The sequence below is a fragment of the Delphinapterus leucas genome, chromosome 2 (genome assembly GCF_059928025.1).
Source record: "Delphinapterus leucas isolate spDelLeu-1000000601 "Yukka" chromosome 2, BTC_Dleu_Yukka2, whole genome shotgun sequence".
NCBI classification, from domain to species: Eukaryota; Metazoa; Chordata; class Mammalia; order Artiodactyla; family Monodontidae; genus Delphinapterus; species Delphinapterus leucas.
The window spans coordinates 170,710,792-170,734,024 of NC_143130.1; the positions used below are offsets into that span (position 1 = coordinate 170,710,792).

General features: G+C 39.4%; 1 protein-coding gene across 1 annotated transcript in view; it reads left to right on the plus strand.

Moving 5' to 3' along the window:
• The window catches only part of UNC79 (unc-79 subunit of NALCN channel complex), a 220,498-nt gene that overhangs the window by 165,786 nt on the left and 31,479 nt on the right, over window positions 1–23,233 (plus strand). The window contains exons 39-44 of the mRNA XM_022576210.3: window positions 616–728; window positions 817–902; window positions 1,797–1,970; window positions 5,550–5,618; window positions 9,030–9,140; window positions 16,915–17,019. Coding sequence (XP_022431918.2) covers window positions 616–728; window positions 817–902; window positions 1,797–1,970; window positions 5,550–5,618; window positions 9,030–9,140; window positions 16,915–17,019 — 658 coding nt within the window. The remainder of the gene's footprint in view (window positions 1–615; window positions 729–816; window positions 903–1,796; window positions 1,971–5,549; window positions 5,619–9,029; window positions 9,141–16,914; window positions 17,020–23,233) is intronic.

Genomic DNA, 23,233 nt, shown 5'->3' on the forward strand with positions numbered 1-23,233 from the left:
CAGTCACCTCTGGGAACGTCCTTTCTGATACTTCGGTCTAAGGGGAAAGGCCAAATAATCATCTCTTGGCTCCCTGTTTTGATATGCAGTTGGTAGTGCAGAGGGTAAAGGGGAAAACTGCACATATCAAAGTCCTAACCTTTTTACAAGTAGCAGCTCAGATGCCCCAAGAAAACTTCCCAGATCTTCCAGTAGGAATGAACATGTCCCTCCTGCATTTTCCCTCAGAGGGGCTGTCTCTCTTAGCCAACGCCACTTTCTGAGAGGATCTTGCTGATAATCCCCATCCTGGATTCTAGTCCTGACTCTGCCATTCTCTGGACTTGTAGCCTTTGTAGGTCACCTTTTCCCTCTGGCTGGGAACCCTCATCTGTACAGTGGGGTGGCTGGAATTAGTCTGAGACCAACTCTGGCATTACCTGGTTCCCTCTTTCTAAAAACGTATCGTTAACAGGGATTCCGTGTGACTAGAATATTTCATCTTACTAATGAAAATGACAGTGGGATATTCCATAAGAGGACTGATGTGTATGTGAATAAATAAGTAAATAAATACCTGAACTCATGCTGGTTGCTCCAAGATTCCTTGTGTTTTCTCTCCCTGGTCAACGCCAGCATGATGCTCCCCGGCAATGCAGCGGGGGTGGCCAAGCAGTTCCTGCGCTGTATCTTCCATCAACTGGCTCCCAATGGCATCTTCCCGCAGCTGTTCCAGAGCACTATCAAAGGTAATTCATCCATGGGGAATTCAGACACCACAGACGTGGCTAGTCGCTGAAACCCAAACGCTACTGAATCTGATTGTTGTCTTTCCAGATGGGACTTTTTTACGGACCTTGGCCACGTCTCTGATGGACTTCAATGAACTGAGCTCTGTTGCTGTCCTCAGTCAGCTCTTGGAGGTAGGTTTGCTTTCTCGGCACTCTGAGCCCCTGCCGAAATCACTGCTGAGGAAGAAATTCAGGGTCATTTAATTTAAGTATTAAAATTTAAATGTCAAATTAAATTTTAAGTAATTTAACATTAAAAAATTAAAAAAATGAAAATTGCCAACGCATAGAATAGTATCAGTTGGACACTGCTGTTTAGTGTGGACTTAGAATTTACTTGAAGTCTCTGGACCCCTTCGCTAAGAGGTGGATGTCAGGCGTGGAACACTCACCTCCACAAAAGTCTCCAGCTTTCAGAATGGGTGGTGCGCAGATCCATGTGCATTGCATCACGAGACTTGGATTCAGATTTCAGCTTCACTGTTTGTTTGTGTATCACAAGATCTGGGTTCGAGGTCTGCTTATTTTCTGTATCATGAGACTTGAAGCTACTTCTCACCTCCACGGCTTATTCGCTGTATCGCTTTACTTGGAGTCTGTCTCCTGTCCTCTGCTCATTAGCTTTTCTCAGTTAGCTTGGAGGGTTGGCAGATTGCCGTAGGGACTTTGCTGTTGCTATAGTAGGCATCCTCAGTCTTTGGCCGGTGGATTTCCAACAAGCATCATTCACTGCGTTTCTTGACACCTAACCACACCAACTGTAGATCCTTAAAAGGTGTTTCTAATTTCCTGTTCACATTTCACCCTTTCTCACTGAGTCAGAGATCACAGTTTCCCCCCCAACTTTGTGTGGACTCGTCCATTTTTCCCTGTACTCCTGAAGTTACAATGATTAGCTTTTATAGCAGGCACACAACACGCGTTTATAGTGGGAATATATGATTTTTAAAAACTGACCTTCGCCAAATAGCTGTATGAATTCCCACACTGTTTCAGCAGTTGATTGCCTATGCTTTGTGTTTTTAGGGTCTAAATAACAAAAAGAATTTACCAGCAGGGGGTGCTATGATACGCTGTTTGGAAAACATGGCTACCTTCATGGAGGCTTTGCCCATGGATTCTCCTAGCAGCCTCTGGGCAATCGTCAGCAACCAGTTTCAGACTTTTTTTGCCAAGCTGCCGTGTGTTTTGCCTCTGAAGGTAAGCTGAACCCAGGACTTCATTTTAAATTACTTCCTTACTGTTTGCAGATCATCTGGGTCTTGGGTGATTGAATGTTTCATAAAGGGCTATAAGGAGTCTCTTTTAGCCACAGAGTAGAGAGTGTTATTTAGGTTTTCTCTTCAAATGTTACAGATTGACGGTAATATGCAGTGGACGTTTTGACTCAGTGATTTCATGTTTCCGGTTGAGTAAAACATAAAAAAGTTCAGGAAGACGTTAGTAGATTGTGTTTATCTAGAAATTTTTCTCAAAAGGATATTAAATAAAAACATAATAGTTTCATCTAAAAGGAGACCAGACATATAATGTAAGGCTTCAATTTTAGAGCATTATCTAAAGGGAAGTGATTGCTTTTGTGTGTGTGAATAAAGTACTTGAAAGACCAAGATGATATTTTTCTATTTGACAGCTTTACCCCTCCTCCCCCTCCTCCCTCCCCCCGCCCCTGCCCAACGCCACACCGCCCTCCAAGAATACACACAAAATTACCTAGCTAGAAATCTGGTAGCCTAAGGAACATTTCCAATATGAGCCCATTAAATGCAAAACCAGAATCCTCTACTGTCAAAACTGGAAGAGACCTGTAAAAACCACCCTTTCCAACGCTCCCATTTTCCAGATGGAGATCTGCAAATTCAGAGAGATAGTGGCAGTGTAAAGATTAGAACTCAAGTCTTCTGACTCCCAGTCCAGTGTCCTTTCACTAGCAGACTCCTAGAGTCCTTCTAGAACAAGGGTGAATTAGAGGCATTCAGGTCTCTATAGCAGGGAGAAAGGAGGTAGCTGGGAGTGGCCATTGCTGTGTCTTTGAACCTCATTGGTTCCACAAGCTTTTTGTGCTTTATCCAGGTCACAGATAAAAATATTCAACTTGCAGCAAAACTGGATCTGACAAGTGAAGTTACACGTTAGCAGCACTACTTCTGAAAAGAATATTACATATATGTAAAATGTTTTAAAAAGACCAACCACCTCTGATAATACCTTTTCCCAAATTGGCAAATTTGGAAAATGCGACCCCCAAATAAGGTCTGTAAGGATGATAATTCAGGGACCCTTACCTTGGTGTATACTGGTTTCTTTGAGTCTGAAATTACTGTAAGAAGCAGGAATACTGAGATCTTTGCCATCTCTCACATCCTGTGATTCTTGTCTATCCAGAAATCTAGAGTAGTTGAATAAATCCAAGCAAAGAGAATTGGTACTTTGAAACTGTGTATGTACATAGCTATTGTACATATACACTTAGGAAATCAAGTGCATGCATTTTTTTAACATCTTTTTTGGAGTATAATTGCTTTACAATGGTGTGTTAGTTTCTGCTTTATAACAAAGTGAATCAGTTATACATATACATATGTCCCCATATCTCTTCCCTCTTGCATCTCCTTCCCTCCCACCCTCCCTATCCCACCCCTCTAGGTGGTCACAAAGCACCGAGCTGATCTTCCTGTGCTATGCAGCTGCTTCCCACTAGCTATCTATTTTATGTTTGGTAGTGTATATATGTCCATGCCACTCTCTCACTTGGCCCCAGCTTACCCTTCCCCCTCCCCGTATCCTCAAGTCCATGAAGCAACTGACAAAGGATTAATCTCCAGCATTTACAAGCAGCTCATGCAGCTCAATATAAAAAAACCAAACAACCCAATCCAAAAATGGGCAGAAGACCTAAATAGACATTTCTCCAGAGAAGAAATACAGATTGCCAACAAACACATGAAAGGATGCTCAACATCACTAATCATTAGAGAAATGCAAATCAAAACTACAATGAGGTATCACCTCACACCGGTCAGAATGGCCATCATCAAAAAATCTGCAAACAATAAATGCTGGAGAGGGTGTGGAGAAAAGGGAACCCTCTTGCACTGTTGGTGGGAATGTAAATTGATACAGCCACTATGGAGAACAGTATGGACATCCCTTAAAAAACTAAAAATCTAACTACCATACGACCCAGCAATCCTACTACTGGGCATATACCCTGAGAAAACCATAATTCAAAAAGAGTCATGTACCACAATATTCAAGTGCATGCATTTTAACACGACCACATGGACCTTCCCTAGGAGCAGAGAGCCATTCAGGGCCATTCATTGCTTAGGAGCCACACACTTTTAGAGAAGGTGTGGGGCAGGCATGGCAAATTCAAATGCCTGTAGGGCGGTGCTATAATGAAAATATTTAACTTGAACATGGACTAGTTGGAAGTATTGCCAGCTGGAAACAATTAGTAAACCTAATTTGTAATAATCAGTCCTGTCCAAAGGGACCCTGACTGCAAGGTTAATGAGTGGAGTGGAGTGAGATAAGGAGAATTGAGACCCTTGAGAACGGGAGAGCACAAGTCCTTTCTAATGGGGTCAGCTGCTACTCCACTCTAGCCGACTGTTATTTGAGAATGCAATCCTCATCTCCCCACGTTTCCTGAGATATTTCCTGACTTCCTTCATAGGTCACTGTGGGGACCTGATGAGCACCCGGTTTTCAGCCCCTGGTTTAAAGTAATGTAAATGTCACGTCAACTCCTATGGGTATTGAGCAGATTAAATAGACCAATGGTTCCCTTAGAAGGTATTGATACTTGTGAAATGCTTTCAGCACTTATCTGAAAACTTGCCCTGCTGGATTTTGTCTGGGCACTGCCTCTGATCATCCTATGCTGTGTATTTAATCTCTGGGGAAAACATTAAGCCATTGAAAGACCTTCTGTAGTTTGTTCTCATCAGTTTAGAGAAATGGGTTTCAAACATCAGTGTGTGTCAGTGTCCCTGAAGGACTTGCTAAAAATCTGACTCCTGGGCCTTATTCTGAGAACTTCTGGTTCAGTAGGGGTGCGACCTGAGGATTTGCATTCCAACTAGTTTCCAGGTAATAGAGGTGCTGCTGGTCCAGGGATCATACTTGGAGAAACACTGGCTTCGTTTGTACTATCTTAAAGAGGTTCGTATTGTACACAGCTGCAGAGATTTCACTGTAACCTGCTCTTTTCATATATTTAACAATGTTAAATAATATCATTGCTTATTCTTGCTATAACATTTTCCCCCAAACCCAGTACACGTTATTTAAAAAGTACATTTTGATGTGGAATTGTGCCAGAATATGCTACTTGATTTGTGAGGCATGATTTTCTCTTGTAGGAATTTTACTGCTTTTTCTTAGGTTATTGTTATATCTTTTTGTAGCAGAGAAATGACAGATGACATGTTCTTTATTTGGACTAATAAGCCTAATGGTTTTAAATTGATCTAAGTAGGTTTTTTTTTTTCAACAGGACCTTTCACAAATTAATAGACCTCTTTAGGATTGGGCACATTTAATATCAATTCACATTATTTAATTGTTTCACACTGTTTAATTAATGGTTTAATGAAATTTTTAAAGCTAAGAATTATTTTTTTTTCAACATGAATATATGGCATGGAAAACTGTAAGGAGACAGCTATATTTCAGACTTTTTTTCCCTAAAATAAATGCTTAGAGGAAATACATGAAGCAAAAATATGTTAAGAAGAGTACTGACTTTACTTTTTTTGTATTTGTTCATAGTGTTCTTTAGATTCCAGTTTGAGAATTATGATTTGCCTCTTGAAGATACCCTCTACCAATGCCACAAGGGTATGTATGTTTCAGAAAAACATAACCAGTTAGTTATTTGGTTATTTTTTTAACCTAAAAAGACAGGCATATAGCAAGCAATACTGAAGAAATAGTTATCACATACTGAATCCTTCACTTTCAACCTTTTTTTTTTAATTTATTTTTTAGTGAAGTATAGTTGAATTACAATGTTGTGTTAATTACTGCTGTACAGCAAAGTGACTCAGTTATACACATATACACATTCTTTTTCATATTCTTTTCCATTTTGGTTTATCACAGGATATTGAATATAGTTCTCTGTGCTCTACAGTAGGACCTTGTTGTTTATCTCTTCTAGATATACCAGTTTTCATCTGCTAATCCCAAACTCCCAATCCATCTCTCTCCCACCATCCACCCCTTGGCAACCAACAGTCTATTCTCTATGTCCCTGATTCTGTTTCTGTTTCATAGATAGATTCACTGTCATATTTTAGATTCCACATATAAGTGATATCATATGGTATTTGTCTTTCTCTTTCTGACTTATTTCACTTAGTATGATAATCTGTAGTTGCCACTTTCAACCTTCTGAAAGTGCCTAGTATGAAGAACTCTAATAGATTACAATATCATTGGTCCTTTTAGTCCTGGGCCATGTCCACCAGTTCATCCTCAATACTATGAACTAGATGATCCTTCCAAACACAGATCTCATCGCACTGGTTCCTTGTTTAAAATCTTTGATAACTTCTCACTTCTTTTAAGATAATGTCCAAATTCCTTAATGGAGCATACAAGAAGGTACTTCATTAACTTGCAAGCCTACCTTTCCTAGTTAGTCTTTGGCTACTTGTCCCATCCCTGTGCTTCCTGCGCACTTTCAGAATCATCATCATTACCGTCAGCGAAACAATAACCACTGTTTGCTGAGCACTTACCATATGGCAGACATTGTGCTAATTGCTGTACATTTATCATCTTATTTAATTTCAAACTTCCTTGCCTTTGCTTAGGCCATTTCCTTTGCCTGAAACGCTTTATACCCTTGCTGGTGAGTGAACTCCTTCTCATTCTTCAAGATGAGAATCTGAATTCCATTCCAATTTTTAAAAGGCTCACGTTTTCTGTAGCAACTTCCTCCTATATCAGATCCCACAATACCTGACAGAGCTCTTTATATGAGCAGTTATATTATACTGAAGTCTCCCCAGTGAGCCTGTGAGCTTTATGAAGTCCAGCACTGTGTCTCATTTACTTTCGTATTCCTGGCTACATTCCCAGGCTGCATTATATGCAATAGTGCAATAATTTGTATTGCAATGGCTTGTAGCTACTAGTTAATATACCAAGAAGCCACATCCCCTGTAACTTCTTACCTTGACTGTGCTTGCATAGACTCATGGTTTATGCTGGAAAATTGCATAGAGATCGTTTGGTCTAGTCTGCTCATTTACAGATAAGGAAACAGGCTCAGAGAGATGAAGTGTCTTGGCCAAGGTCACAGAGCTGGTTACTGGAAGATTTGAGACTTGAATCTATGTCCTTTGATTTCAAACTTTTTTATTTGTCTGTTGTACTGTAGTGCCCCATTACCATGCTGCTTTGCTAGATAAAAGAGCAAGTTTCTATATAGGTCTGAATTCAGGTTTCTTTTTTTGACCGATAAGGATGTATATCAACCAGAGACATATTCCTATCCCTATCCCTGTTCATTCATTATTAGTGTTTTAAGGCAACAACATTTATACAAAGCAAACAGTACTGAATCAATAGTACTATTTCAAAGAGTGTCTCTAAGATTTTCTGTATGGAAAGCACTGCATGGTTTTGCGGGTAATACAAATAACAAACATAATTCCTATCCTCAGAGGCAGCTATCATGTAATGAATTCATTTTTGTATCCATAAGGAAAAAGGACCTCAAAAATGCACATATTCTTTGATTTAGTCATTCTTTTTCTAGTAATCTATTCTAAGGAAGAAAATGCAAATTTCATGCAAAAACATATTTATTGAGATGTTATATATAATAAAATCTGACTTTTGTGGCCATTAAAATGGATCTTTATGAAGAATTAAATAGCATTGGAAATTTCGTACGTTACTATCTTAACAAAATGTAGTATTATATATACGTGTAAGATTTCAACTGAGTAAACTGGTGTGTGATGAAGAAGAGAAATATATCAAAATGTTATCACTGGGTGATGGGAATATGGATGACTTTTATTTCCTTATCTGTGCTTTTCTACAGATCCTGAGTTTGCACACTGAGCATGTATTACTTTCATAATCCAGATAGTTAGGACCATAGAGGTTGAGAAGTAGTGGAAATCACAGCATCGAAGTCTTTTGGAGCCCAATTAAAATCCTGTCTTCCCTACAGAGCAATTCTCCCTCTGGAAAATTGCCCTGGAATTTGAGTTTGAATTCCATTCAATGGCTGTATGGCCTTAGGCAAGTTACTTGCCTACTTAACTGCCTCAGCTGAAGAATGGGGATAGTAAAGCTTCAGAGAGTTATGGCGCAGTTCATAACTAACAGTGATGGAAGGCTTACTGTTGCCAAGTGCTTTACATACATTATCTTCTTTAATTCTCACAACACTATTGAGATGGAGGTCATTATTATCCTCATTTTACAGGGAAGAGAATTAAGCCCAGAGAGGTTAAATCACTTATTCAAGGTCACAGAGAGCTAAAGTTTGCAAACACTGGTGTGAAATTCTAGAGCTTGTGTCATTAATTATTATAATATACTGTCTCCCCAGGATTGTTATCAGAAATTTAAACGAGATAAACGAAACAAAAGCGTGTAACTCTGCCTGATACTTAGTAGGTCCCCAATAAATGTCTCTAAATGACTTAAGAAAGCATAAGGATCTAAAACTGACCCTTTATGGGTGGGATTCAGATGGGGAAACCAAAACTGACAGCCTTCCTGGTAAACACTGGCAGGAAGCTGGGTCCTGATGTGTATTATCTAAGCTAATAGTGCTTTGGTACTTACGTGCAAGGGTGGTTTGTGCTACTTAACTGAGATGACAGGCTTCTAGAGGAGCTGGGTCTGATGAACTCACACATGCCTAAAGATTCAGAGAAATAGAGTGGGAGATCCTAAAGCAAACTTCCCAGAGTCTTGATTGCTGGGGGTGGGTATGAGGATAAGATTGGAGTTACATAGGTTTATAAATGATGCCACATGGAAAAAATGGATTATTTTTAGCAATAAAATGATTAAGTCATGCTCTTTGAGCCATTGATTGAAGATTCAGTTCTGTTCTTGTTAGACAAACAGGGTTGCTACAGTAGCCACCTGGCAACAGATTTGAAATTAAGAAAGAGTGATCCCATTAGTTAAGGTATCATTAGACTTTAATACTTTTTTTTAATGAAAGAATCAGCAATTGATTTTGGTTTTATTTTGGCCCCAATCTCATTGCAGAGTTTGTTGGAACCATTTTCAAAACTGCTCAGCTTTGTAATTCAGAATGCCATCTTCACTTTGGCCTACCTGGTGGAGGTGTGTGGCTTATGTTACCGAGCTTTCACTAAGGTAAGGTTGCATGTGTGTTTATGTGTCCCTGGGAAACAAAAAACTGGCAGAAACATATTCTTTCTAATCAGTATCAAATCCCTCTTAGGTTAATTGCCTCAGTATAGTTAAAAGTGAGTAATTCAACTGAGATCTAATAAAATTCATTAGAAGGAAACACTTTGCACACACAAATATATAAACTATACGTTATATATGCAAATGTGGAGAACTGAGGGTCATATGGTTTAGAGAAGAGGTATTCCGAATGAAATGAGATAATGGTCTAAATGACCTCTAATGTCCTTTTCAAGTTCACCATCCTATGATTAGTGGGCAAGCCATCAGTACATATCAATTTTATACCCAGAGTAGAAAAATACCAGCTTGTCATTTGTAAAAGCCTGTGGAGAGCTCCTTAATTCTCATCATTTGTCTGTCTCCCCAGTTCTGGGTTCTTGGCCTCTGAGACTGTAATCTCATCGTTTGTCATCTTGCTTTGATAATGGTTTCTCTATTGCATTATCTTTAGTATCCCCTGCCCCACTACTGAGGAAGTGGAAAAGTACTGCTTGCCCAGTGCATATAGCAGCCTTGTTGGTGCTGATAGACACTATCCTAATGGAAAAGCAGAAGGCAGGACAAATTGAGAGCGTTTCTGTCCTTAAGAACAATGTGCAAATGCTACTTTTCCAATTTCCAAATTTTCCAAGTTTATTTTCAATGGGGTTTCTGTTTCTGTTGTTCCCTCTTAAACATTCAGAATACTCCTTTATTCACGTTGTCCACTTCTACAAGCCCTTTAATTTCTCCTAAAAATCTAACTTTTATCAAGGTTTTCATTCTATTTAAAACACCCTTGTCTCCTTTCTTACCATCTTGTGTCCATTCCGCCATGTTAAGTGTTTCATGATAACCTTCTCTTTAATCTTTATGATTATAAACTGTTTATTACTCTGCCTGGAACAATATGTTTTCTAACTACGAAAATAATCAGTATTTTTTTCTTCTTTCAAATCCTTCCTGAAAAATAACTTCTTTTACTTTTTTTCACTTAAAAAAAAAGACACAGCAGCAAATACAATGAAAAGATATTCTATTTTTAGAAGTCATTTTATTTCTTAATTTTCTTTATGTTTGATTTGTTTAAATTATATATTTTATAGAAGAGGAATCATAATGAGTTTGTACTTTCTATGCTGTGTACTATAAGTATTTATTACAGTGGACCTTCCACTATTTTGAATTCAAGATATTTTTGGTTTTAAATATTCATTATGCATTATATCCCCTCATAATCTATCATAACTTTTGTGGCCTCTCTCTTCCTGTTGTCATCTACCCTTCTTCATTCTGCAACTCAAAATGACTATTAGTTGTAGAAAGCTTTGATCTAGGGCATTCCCACCTTTTTCACAGATAAGGAGAAACTATAAGAAATAGCTAAAGAAATAGCAGTATCTAACTGAGGCTTCTCCTCAACTGCTTCACAGCACTGTGTTAGTTTCTGTTGCACAGCAAAGCGAATCAGCCATATGCACACACACGTCCCCATATCCCCTCCCTCTTGAGCCTCCCTCCCACCCTCCCTATCCCACCCCTCTAGGTCATCGCAAAGCACTGAGCTGATCTCCCTGTGCTATGCTGCTGCTTCCCACCAGCCAACTATTTTACATTCCGTAGTATATATATGTCAATGCTACTCTCACTTCGCCCCAGCTTCGCCCTCCCACCTCATGTCCTCAAGTCCATTTTCTCTGTCTACCTCTTTATTCCTGCCCTGCAACTAGGTTCATCAGTACCATTTTTTTTTTTAAGATTCCATATATATGCGTTAGCCTACAGTATTTGTTTTTCTCTTTCTGACTTACTTCACTCTGTATGACAGACTCTAGGTCCATCCACCTCACTACAAATAACTCAATTTCATTTCTTTTCATGGCAAGTAATATTCCATTATATATATGTGCCACACCTTCTTTATCCATTCATCTGTCGATGGACACTTAGGTTGCTTCCATGTCCTGGCTATTGTAAATAATGCTGCAGCGAACATTGTGGTACACGTCTCTTATTGAATTATGGTTTTCTCAGGGTATATGCCCAGTAGTGGGATTGCGGGGTCATAGGGTAGTTCTATTTTTAGTTTTTTAAGGAACCTCCATACTGTTTTCCATAGTGGTTGTATCAATTTACATTCCCACCAACAGTGCAAGAGGGTTCCCTTTTCACCACACCCCTTCCAGCATTTATTGTTTCTAGATTTGTTTGATAATGGCCATTCTGACGGGTGTGAGGTGATACCCTCATTGTAGTTTTGATTTGCATTTCTCTAATAATTAGTGATGTTGAGCATCTTTTCATGTGCCCAAGAAAAGACATGGAAAGGTAATAGCTTTGGAGACTATTTGGCAATCGGGCAGTCTCGATAACTTGAAAACCGTCCCACTTAAAATGCTAGAAGTGATGGATGAAAAGTAATAAACATGATTTTAAATATATAGCAAATTTTATAAGAATGAAAGTTGAAAAAGTGAAAAGGGAATTGAGAACCAGAGTGGTAAGCATATAAGCTGATATTGTAGCAGTCTTGGGGTAGAGAAGTTGATTGTTTTGGTAACTTAGTAGCTTGAGTTTTTTGTTTTTAATTGAAGTATGGTTGATATACAATATTTTATAAGTTCCAGGTGTACAATATAGTGATTCACAATTTTTAAAGGTTATACTTCATTTATAGTTATTATTAAAATTGGCTATATTCCCTGTTGTACAATATATCCTTGTAGCCTATTTTATACCCAGTAGTTTGTACCTCTTAGTCCCCTACCCCTTTCCCTTTCTCCACTGGTAACCACTAGTTGGTTCTCTATGTCTGTGAGTCTGTTTCTTTTTTGTTATATTCCTCAGTGACTTGAGTTTTAAAGCCCATACAGAGAAAGGAAATGAAGTCTTGGGACTATTTCAGGCTGGGAGTTGGAGCTGAGTTGTCCCCAGGAGAAAGCCAGAACCCTTGAAAGGCTATATGTTTGAGAAAAGTTTGATTTGGAAAGGATATATTCTTATATGGAGGTGACAAAGAATGGGCTCTGTCTGAGCCTGGGAACTGAAAGATTTGTAGTTTCCCTTGAGAATTAGTAAACATGAGCCTATCTTTGAACATGTTTAGAATTTGAATTTGTAATACCTGCATGCTCTGTGAACCCCCAAAAGCCAAATAAATTGGTGCTGGGCAAGTAATTGCATTGGAGTGTCTGGCAGAAACAAGCTCAAAATCAATCCTCAAACCTCTCTGGAGGGATATGCCTTCAACCTAGGCCCAACAGGATTCCCATAATTAAAATCTGGATGATGGGCTTCCCTGGTGGCGCAGTGGTTGAGAGTCTGCCTGCCGATGCAGGGGACACGGGTTCGTGCCCCGGTCCGGGAAGATCCCCCATGCCGCGGAGCGGCTGGGCCCGTGAGCCATGGCCGCTGAGCCTGTGCGTCCGGAGCCTGTGCTCCGCAACAGGAGAGGCCACAACAGGGAGAGGCCCGCATACCACCAAAAAAAAAAAAAAAAAAAATCTGGATGAACATGAGATCATGATCTAAAATTACAAAACATGTGAAGAAATAATCCACCATGAGCTACTTTAGCATAGTCAACAAAAATCAGATTATTCCCCCTAAGAACTTCCAATATTAGAACAATGTGATAGAGACTATAAAAACATACTCTGAATGATAAGCATTAAAAGATGAATTAAAAACTTGAGAAAAGATCTAGTCACTTAAAAAAAAAAACAGATAGATTTGAACAAAGTAGAAATTCTAGAAATGAAATAGTCATTGACATAAAAAAAACCTCAGTGGACAGGTTAGAGAGCAAATTAGACATAGCCAAAGAGGGATTTAGTGAAATGAAAATAGATCTGAAGAAATTATATAGCATGCAGCAAAGGGAGATAAAGAAATGAAGAATATAAAGGGAAGATTTAGCCAGTAAATTTGAAATCTTGGGAAATAGGGACAATTTTCTAGAAAAAATGTAATGTGTAACAATCAGAAAAAAGATGGCTAGACTTAAATGATGAAAAAATGGAATCAGTAGTTAAAAACATTCCAGTTTTTTTTAACATCTTTATTGGAGTATAATTGCTTTACAATGGTGTGTTAGTTTCTGCTTTATAACAAAGTGAATCAGTTATACATATACTATGTTCCCATATCTCTTCCCTCTTGCGTCTCCCTCCCTCCCACCCTCCCTATCCCACCCCTCTAGGTGGTCACAAAGCACAAAGGTCCCTGTGCTATGTGGCTGCTTCCCACTAGCTATCTATCTTACGTTTAAAAACCATTCCAATTTTAAAGACAACTTTCATTAAACATTTAAGGAGCAGATTGAGCTCTACTTTATGCAAACTAAAACAGAGAATAGAAAAAAGGGAACAATTTGCAACATATTTTATGAGGCCAATAGAATTTTAATACCAACCAGACAAGGGCAATAGGGGAAAGGAAAATTATAGGCCAGTTATACTTCAAAGATGCAAAAATTCTGAATGAATAATCCCAAGTTAATGCATTAAAAATAAAACCTCATGCTCAGCCATAAAAAAGAATGAAATTCTGCCATTTGCAGCAACATGGTGGATGGACTTGGAGGGCATTATGTTAAGTGAAGTAAATCAGACAAACAAAGACAAATACTGTATGGTATCACTTATATGTGGAATCTAAAAATACGACAAACTAGTGAATATAACAAAAAAGAAACAGACTCACAGATACAGAGAACAAACTAGTGGTTACCAGTGGGGAGAGGGAAGTGGGGAGGGACAGATTAGGGGTAGGGGATTAAGAGGTACAAACTATTATGTATAAAATATAAGGATATATTGTACAACATGGGGAATATAGGAAATATTTTATAATAACTATAAATGGAGTGTAACCTTTAAAAATTGTGAATAAATATATTGTTCCCCTGGAACTTATATAATATTGTACGCCAACTATACTTCAATTTAAAAAATTTTAAAAAGCTAAAGCCTCATGACCTAGTGAGGATTTTCTTGTAATATAAAATTGGTTTGAATATTAGAATATCTATTTATGTTACCATGTTGCCAGATTAAAGGAGGAAAAGCTTTTATCATTATCTCAAGAGATACAAAAGAAGCATTCTATATAATTCAACATCCATTTATGATAAATCTTGTCAAACTAGGAGTAAAAGGGATAACTTGATAAAGGATGTCTACCAGAAATCTCTAGGAAACATTATACTTATGGTGAAATGCCAACAGTAGTCCCTTTAAAATCATAAGTAAGACAAGAATGGCCATTATCACTGCTTCTATTTGCTATGGTTCTGGAGGTCCTGCTCAGTTGAGTAAGACAGGAAGAATAAATCAAAGTATAAGGATTACAAAGGAAAAAAACTCTCCCTTTTCATAGATGATGTGATTACAAACGAACTGAAGAGAATCTATCTATAGACACCTTTTTATAACTTTTATGAGAGTTCAGCAAGGATGCTGATACAAATGAATATGCAGAAATCATCTACCTTTAATTATTCAGCTACAAATGATTATAAAATGTACTTTTAAAATAGCATTTATTGTGGCAACAAAAAATGAATCTAACAAAAATATGCAAGAATTTTATGGAGATAACCAGAAAATTTTATTAAACAACGTTAAATAAATGGAGACAGATCTCATGTTCATGAATGAGGACCCAGCATAATAAAGATAGCTAATTCTCACAAAATAACCTATAAATTTAGTCTAATTCCAATAAATATCCTAGACTTTCTCTCCTGATACTGATGGACTAGATAATTTGAATGTATCCTCCCACTGGATTTGAAAAGTTTCTTAAAAAAGTGAACAAACTGTTCTCTGAAAACTTTAAAAAATCATCAAAGTGCTAACCAGATATAGAATTACCAGGCTAAGATCTGAGAGAACACAGAAATGCAGAGATGTGAGTCTAGCACTGAAGACCTTTTTTTTGCTCTGGGGGTGTTTGCCTATCTGAAAGATGTGACAATTCTGGAAGATCCAGGAGGCTAGGGGGAAAAAAGTCAGAATCCGGGACCTTCCAAGAGTAGAGACTCTCTGATCCTGCACCTCCTGCACCTTTTGGCTGGGACCACTAAGTAAAGATAACCCAGAAGTAAAGTTGTCCTCACATGGACCCAGATCCCTGTCAAGACCTTTGGGGGCCCAAGATAAGATATTACGAGGTTTGTATGTGTATTAAGGTAACCCTGGATCACTAGTGCCTCCAGTACCTGGTAAAAAATGAACAGAAAGCTCTTTGGAGGAAGATAACATTTCAGGCCTCAAATTATTTCTAAAAATATTTTAAAAATAAAGGATGCAACATGCAAAGATAACCAGACATATGAGGAGGCAAGACACCACAAGTGAGAATAAGTAGAAAGAAAAGACAGTGGATACAGACCTACAGGGTCTCCAATAAGTTGGTTATGATCAAGAAAGGACACATAGGGGACTTTTAAGGTGCTTGTGATGTGTACCCGACCTGGGTGCTGATCACATGAGTGTTCAATCTATGCTAATCTGTTTATCTGTTCACTTATATTTTATGTACTTTTCTGCATGGGTGCTATATTTGACAATAAATAAAGCTTACAAAATTGAAAATACTCTAGCATTGCATTAACAAGGACAGATCAATGAATTTCAGTATGTTCATACAATAAAACATCATTAAACTGTTTAGTTGAAAGAATGAGAACTATATGTATCAACAGGGACTCACTTCAAAAATATAATGGAGGGCTTCCCTGGTGGTGCAGTAGTTGAGGGTCCGCCTGCAGATGCAGGGGACACGGGTTTGTGCCCCGGTCCGGGAAGATCCTACATGCCACGGAGCGGCTGGGCCCGTGAGCCATGGCCGCTGAGCCTGCGTGTCTGGAGCCTGTGCTCTGCAACGGGAGAGGCCACAACAGTGAGAGGCCCGCGTACCATCAAAAAAAAAAAAAAAATATATATATATATATATATGTGTATATGTATAATGGAGTAAAAGATTATAAGTTGCAGAAAGATTTGCATTGTATGATAACATTATAGAAAGTTAAAAACAAGCAAAAATAATAGTAAGCCTTATAATGGAGGTATACATATGTAGTAAAAGTGTAGTACATGAAATAATAAACACCAGATTCAAAATAGTTGCTATTTCAAGGAAGGGAGAAAGAAAAGAGAGCACTGTATAGGTAGCTTCAACTATTTCTGTGATGTTTGATTTTTGATAAAAAGTATTAAATAAAGCAAAATGCTATGATTTAACAAAGATGGGTAATAGGTAGATGATGCATTCCATCTCTCTAATTTTCTGTATGCTTGAAATAGTCCACTTAAAAAGTAAGTTCCTTTTGAGAGGATATGAGACCCTTTCAACAGTGTTACATGTTTTTCTCTAAATCATTTTCTATTGAAAAACATCCTTTTAGATTTGTTTAGTTTCTGCAGTTCTTGGAACCTCTCCTCTGTGAATAAGAACCAAATCTCGTGGTTTCAGTCTTTAAGAGGTAGCCTGTCTTTTTCTTATCCATTAAATTATGTGTTCTCAGTGCTTCACTAAACTCATTACAAACACAAAAATGCTCTTTTTCTTTTTTCTTGGGTTTATTTCTTAAGGACAGTTCATTATGCATTTTAAAATACTGTTTCTTATTTCTGATCTGTGAATCTTTTGGAAGCTCTTTTGACATAGATCTATTCTAATTGAAGTTTTAGAAATCGCTTACCTTCTTCTCTCTTGTTTCGTTTAGGAGAGGGATAAATTCTATTTGTCTCGTAGTGTTGTTCTAGAACTCCTGCAGGCCCTGAAGCTCAAATCTCCTTTACCGGATACAAACCTCCTTCTGCTTGTCCAGGTAGGCTTATGCCTCATTTCACTTTTCATGAAATTCACTTATGTTTGGAAAATTTAAGGAAGGTGTGGGATATATGCATAAATTAAATGTCTGTCCAGAGATAAGAAATAATATATCTTACGTGAGCCATGATCTGTCTGTCACTATGCACTTGGCACTTCCACTGGCTAAAAAAGACCGGAAAAGGAGTATTTATTTTGTTCCTACTGTGGAACTGGTTCTGTGAGAGACAAAAAAGAAGAATGAAACGATAATGTGTCCGCGAGAAGTTTATGGTCCAGTAGGTTGGAGGGGCAGCCCATTAATGGCTACCAGAGCTGAGGCAGGACTAACGAAGTCAAAAGTGAGCGACCCGGAGGCTGAGGTCTGATCGCAGAGTCGCATGAGTATGGATGGGTCGCCAAATCTCTGTGAAGCAGAAGTGAAAGTGAGGGTGGGCCCCAGCCAGATATGGTCAAAAGGCAGGACGGACTGAGTCCAACCAGGGTGGGATGTGGGTGTGAAAGAACCAGCACCACAGGAGCCCTAAGGCAGGGGGCAGGGCTTGAACACATACCAGGCAGGCTCTAGAGAACTTGCAAAGATTAATGCTTTTGGTTGTAGGGCTGCTTACGAGAGGCTTTAGCTCTCCATCCCTGGCATCCTAAGCTCAGCATCTTAGGCAAGTGTGCAGGTTTTGATCACACAAGATAGGCTGCAATTAGTGCCATGAGTGAGAAAGAGATGTAGATAAAGTCCTAGGGGGGAGTTAAGAGCAGGAGGCATCTTACCTCATATGGTGTGAAATCAGGGAAGACTTCATGAAGGAAGTGGCGTTTGAACTGGGTCACAAAGGACTGGTGGGTGCAGGCCAAACTCTGCCTGGGGTTGGAGTTCAGCACCAGAGGCTGACCATCTTCAAGCAATAAAGGGAGGCTTCAGCAGAAAGATGGAATAAATTTAGAAATAACGACATGAGGATGGGTTTAGAAAAAGGCTGGCCATGCCAGGGGTGTCAGCAAGGGATCAGGTAAACTGGGATCCTGCCTCTTACCCCAAAGGTTGAGCCTGGTTTTAAAGACTTGGTCATGAGCTGCAGCTGGGATCAGGGTATCATTCAGACTGCCTTTGTGCAAAGTACCCAGGAAGTGTGTCACAGCTGTTTCAGTTCTCCCTGCTGAGCGTTATGGCCAGTCCCAGAGTCTGGTCCTACAAGGTTGAGCTTAAATAAATGAAGGAAAATGGAGCTTGATATCAAGGAACTAGACAGGTTTCCCTGAATCTTAGGTACCTTGGGTGCCATTTGGAGAGATGAGGGAGAAGGGGAAATTAATGGAGCACCTATTAAGTGCCAGGCAGCATGCTGGGGTTTTATATATCCCCCTCACTCCTTCAGCCGTGAGAGGAATTGGTCCTGCACCGTAGATGAGGAGACTGCGGCTCGGGGTGGGGGCGTCAGTGACTTGCCCACGATCACACAGCTGGCATAAGTAGCGTAAGCACCTGACCGCAGGGTCTAATCAGTATAGAGCACAGCCTAGTCAGGGCCCGCACATCACTTGCCTGGATTACCGTTAATAGCTCTTAGCGTTTTGCACCGTTCATTTCTCCCCACGTCAATCCAGTCTTATAGCCTATGGCTGCCTAGAGGAATTTTGCTAAAGCTCTGCTCTTTATCATATCATTCTGTGCATCGAAAACCTCCAGTGACCTTGTGGTACCCGAATTGTCAAGGTCTTCCGTTGTCTGGCCATATTTGACTATTCAGCATTATTTCCCACTACAAATATTTACTGACCACCTATCTTCGGCTAGGTTCTGGGGATATAGAGATATAAAAGCATAGGCCCTACCCCTATAACGTGCTAACCAGTATACTGAAAATCTGTACGGTATATAAACTACTGTAGAGGAGGGAGCGGCCAGCTCAGCCTGGGAGATGGAGGAAGGCTCATTAACCGTTATGAGCCCTGACCTGGCCCAGGTGCTGGGGAAACAGAGATGAATGTCATGGCCCCTTCCTCCCAGGAGTTTCCTGTCTGGTGGGAGTAGCTGACATCGAAACAAAAATTCCCGGCGCAGTGTGACGGGTATGGTAGCAGAGGTGTGTACTGAGGAGGGAAGTAGTGTAGAAAAGGGATCGTATGTTTTTGAAGGGTGTGCAGAAGTTTGGGGGTCTACCTGGGAGGAGAGGAGGAATACCCTTGTCATTAACCATTTAATATCCACTAACTGGTCCGCTTCTTCCCCCGCCTTATACTAGTAATCCTTGGGAACAGAACCAAGTTTTTCTCAAAGGCTTGAGATTTAATAAAAAGTTGGTATACTTTCAGTGAAGAATGGTCTTAAGGCATGTTTAAAGAGCTTTCCCAGGCACAGTGATGCTTTCTGAGAGGAGTGACTGCTGGAAAATGATGGCAGTGGATGTTGGGCATGATATAGTCAGAGTGAAATGGCTCCCATTGTACCAAGATGCTGGACAGCCCAAGAGGGAGACAGAAGCAAAGCATAGCCGGGAAATATCTGTGTTCCTAAGAAGAGACAGATTGAATCTCTTCCAGTGCGTTGCCGTTGGCCAGTCCTACCTCTTCACACATCAGCAGCAACACCACTTTTGAGTACAAGTAACTTTGATGCAACTGACCATAGAGGTTAATAAGATCAACACTGGTTTGGAGGAGAGGGCAGGTGACCTAGGCTTAGTGAAGTAGCCCACGAGGGAGGTAAGGCCAGCAGGTTGACAGTGTCTGGAAGTCACCTGCTTCTGATAGCGTTTAGACTGGGGACATGCCACCTCAAAGCAACCTCAGTTTCCAGGCCCTGAAGGTGCTTTCCTGCGGGCGTCAGAGGCTGGTCCCTTGATTGCCCTCAATCCTGGCAGAGCCGGTCTGTGTGGCTGATCTTCTTGGGTTCTAGCACCCCGCTTTGTGACTGCAACTGGGGGCGGGTTTTTCTCTGAAGTACGTTAGCTGGCTGTAATAAGCACTTGTCACAAGACAGTGAAAGAACACCGACAGTTTAAATTGCTCAGTGCTTCGGGAGACCCTGAAAACAGTGGTTATTGCATCACAGCTAGGTGAATAAATAACAAACACAAATTAGCTTTAGGAAGAAGGAAGACAAAAAAGTAAATTCTTCTGTGTATTTTGGGTTCTCTCATGCCATTTCAAATGTATAACATTTTCATCTTTAAAAACAGGTATGTATTTGTCATTGAGTCATTAAGTTAAATTTAAAAATCAGATTGTAAAATTATTTAGATCAAAGAGATATCTGGGGGGGACACTTTGAGATCATGCCCATGAGGAACAACCTAGTGAATAATATTTCGACCTTCTCCAACAAAAAATATTAAACACCATGCCATTTTGAAGTAACATATCCTTGTTCTATAAACTCGGAATAAACCAGTAATGAAAAAATTACTGAGAGAAATAAAAGTGAGGCATACCTTAAAAAAAACAAAAGTAGTTCCCTTTTCCCCGCTGTGCTTCCTGGCTAAGTTGTGGAGAAAAGTCTGCCACGGGGCCACTCATGGGATGAGGGAGAAGCATCTTTTGTCTCACTACAGAAAGCGGTGCATCTTTCTGCAGGGTTTCCCCGTTCCTTTTTCTCTTGCCCTTGACAAATGTTCAAGCGGGTAGCAGAAGTGGTAGCCTGTTCTCTGGTAGTTTCTCTTAAACCAGAGAATCTAGCATGGAGTCAGAGAGAAGCTTTCCCCTTCACTGGTGGGCAGTGTCAGTTCCTGGTACCTGGGAGACCAGATTCACAATATGAACAGACAATGTGTCTGGGGCAGACAGCGACTTCCTTCTTGGATATCATGACCGTCATCTCAGGACACTGGAGGCGGCTCTGTTTAACTGAAAATGCAACTTGGAAAAAGAAAAGAAAGTAACAACTGGAAGGAAAAAGTCCCCTGGTGGGAAGGGTGAGAGGGAGGGATAGATTGGGAGTTTGGGACTGACATGTACACACTGCTGTATTTAAAATGGATAACCAACAAGGACCTACCTTATAGCACAGGGAACTCTACTCAATATTATGTAACAACCTAAATGGGAAAAGCATTTGAAAAAGAATAGCTACATGTATATGTATAACTGAATCACTTTGCTGTACACCTGAAACTAACACAACATTGTAAATCCACTCTGCTCCAATATAAAATTTTTAAAAAGATAAATTTCTTAAAGCTTAGAAGTAAAAAAACCAAAAGTCCCCTGGTGATCCATCATGAGTGACACTAGCCCCATTGGCGAGAAGAGAGTCAGTTGCTCAGACCTTGGATTTACCATTGGTTCTTTCACCCCACAGGGAACCACTAGGATATTCCCTCTACTATTGTACTTCTCTAATTAATAACTTAGTAGATAGATGAGTTCACAGATATGAGGCTGTTCATAATTCTTTTCATGGGTAAACCATACTTTTGTTGTTTACCAAATACTCTGGCAGTAAGAGTGTTCCTTTAAAGGACAATGGAACACTTGCCCAAGGGATGCAGGGTCATTCAGGCTCTAAACATTTCAAGGCAGTGACAGGTACCAATCTGGTTTTCAATTTCTAGAACTTCTTCCTGGAGGCCTGGCACTGTGGAGTATCTCCCAGTCTGCTATATTATGGTTGTTCAGCCATCACTCCTGTTATTTGTTTTAACTTACATATACAATCAGGTGGCCTTAAATGTTCAGGTGGATTTTTTAAAAACGGAAAAAGAGGCATGGAGACAGGAAAGAATTTTCCAAATAGAAAAAATATATGTATTCTTCAGAATCTACTATTGTTGACCATCAGGGTGTAGTTCCCCTTTTATACTTTGGACAGTTGCCCTATCTTGTTTTAATTCAGATCTGTTGACATTTTTGCTTTCACTTATAACATTTTCTCTTCTGCTGTCATGCTGTAGATATTTTATGTGTAATAAGCTATTATTATTGTTCTCAGGATGGATTAGAGTTTTCATAATGGAGTGGTAACTCATTGAAAGCTACCATAAAATCTATATAGGCTCAAATCCAAAAGAATTTCCTCAGCTCCTATTATGTGTCAAGAGTAGACATTCTGCTAATTTGCATGTAACACTCCCACTGTGTGGGATACACCTGCATATTCAAGCTGTGGGAAATCATGTGGGTGAAAGGTTTTCTTTTAAAGATAGTTTAGTTGTGGGCTGGAGGACAAAGAAACGGCAGAGTTACGGCTGTTGTTTTTAATTCCCAGATACTATTGATGTGGGGTAATTAATATTTGTTGCGTTAGTAATAATCTGATCACTCTCTGGGATGAGAGGTGGTGATCCTATTTTATTATCATTTTGATAATGATTTTAGTAATGACACATAATGGGTATTGCGTTTCTTTTGTATTCATGCGGGAGTGCCTATTTCAGTGGCATATTTCTATCTAAAAGTACTGAATTCTTCCTTCTATAGCCATCATTCTTTTTCCCTCTGATTTAGTTATATCTTTATATTTTGAACAACTCTATAAAATAATAATGGAGTTTTTCAGTTGGCAGCTATATAAAATGAAGACAGAAAGGTTTGTTAAGGTTTTAGTCACACATATTATGTAAAATTACACCGGAGGAAAAGACATTGATAAAAAATAGTAGATGATTTTAGAGGTTTATGTACTTTTATGCCTTTTAGTACATCAGACTCTCTGAGACTCCTCCATAACTTTTAGAGTGATTTTTAAAAAAATTAATTCTGACTTCTGAAGTTATCTATTAGCTCTCGCAGATCGGACGTTTGAATTTGGCCTCAAATCTTAACACCACATGGCTGACAACCTGCTTACGTTATGCTACGCAATAAGGTGAAGCTCTAACCTGAGTTTGGTGAGGGAGAAAGGCTTCTGCTGAGGGAGATACAGACACTTGAAATTTTGCTTCTTCACACATTTTCTCTTGCCCTTAAGGGCACAGCCAGGCTTGCAAGCATACTTTAGGGGTCAGGGTTTGCACCATCCTTACATAGGATACTGCAGAGGACTCCTACCCGCTTCACCCACAGTTAGATGCATCTCTCTCTTTTCTTTTTGCCTCTCTTAGCTGTGCAGTCTCTTGGTTCTGCTGTAAAGAAATTAATTAAAACGTTGGAGTCCTGACGGGGCTTTTGGAACTTATTATAAGTCGTTTGTCTTAGATGGCAGACTCTGATAGCTTTTGAAAATATGTTTTTTGGGAAAACATGCAGTATCTGCCAGGAGGTTGGGAGTGTTCCTCCTT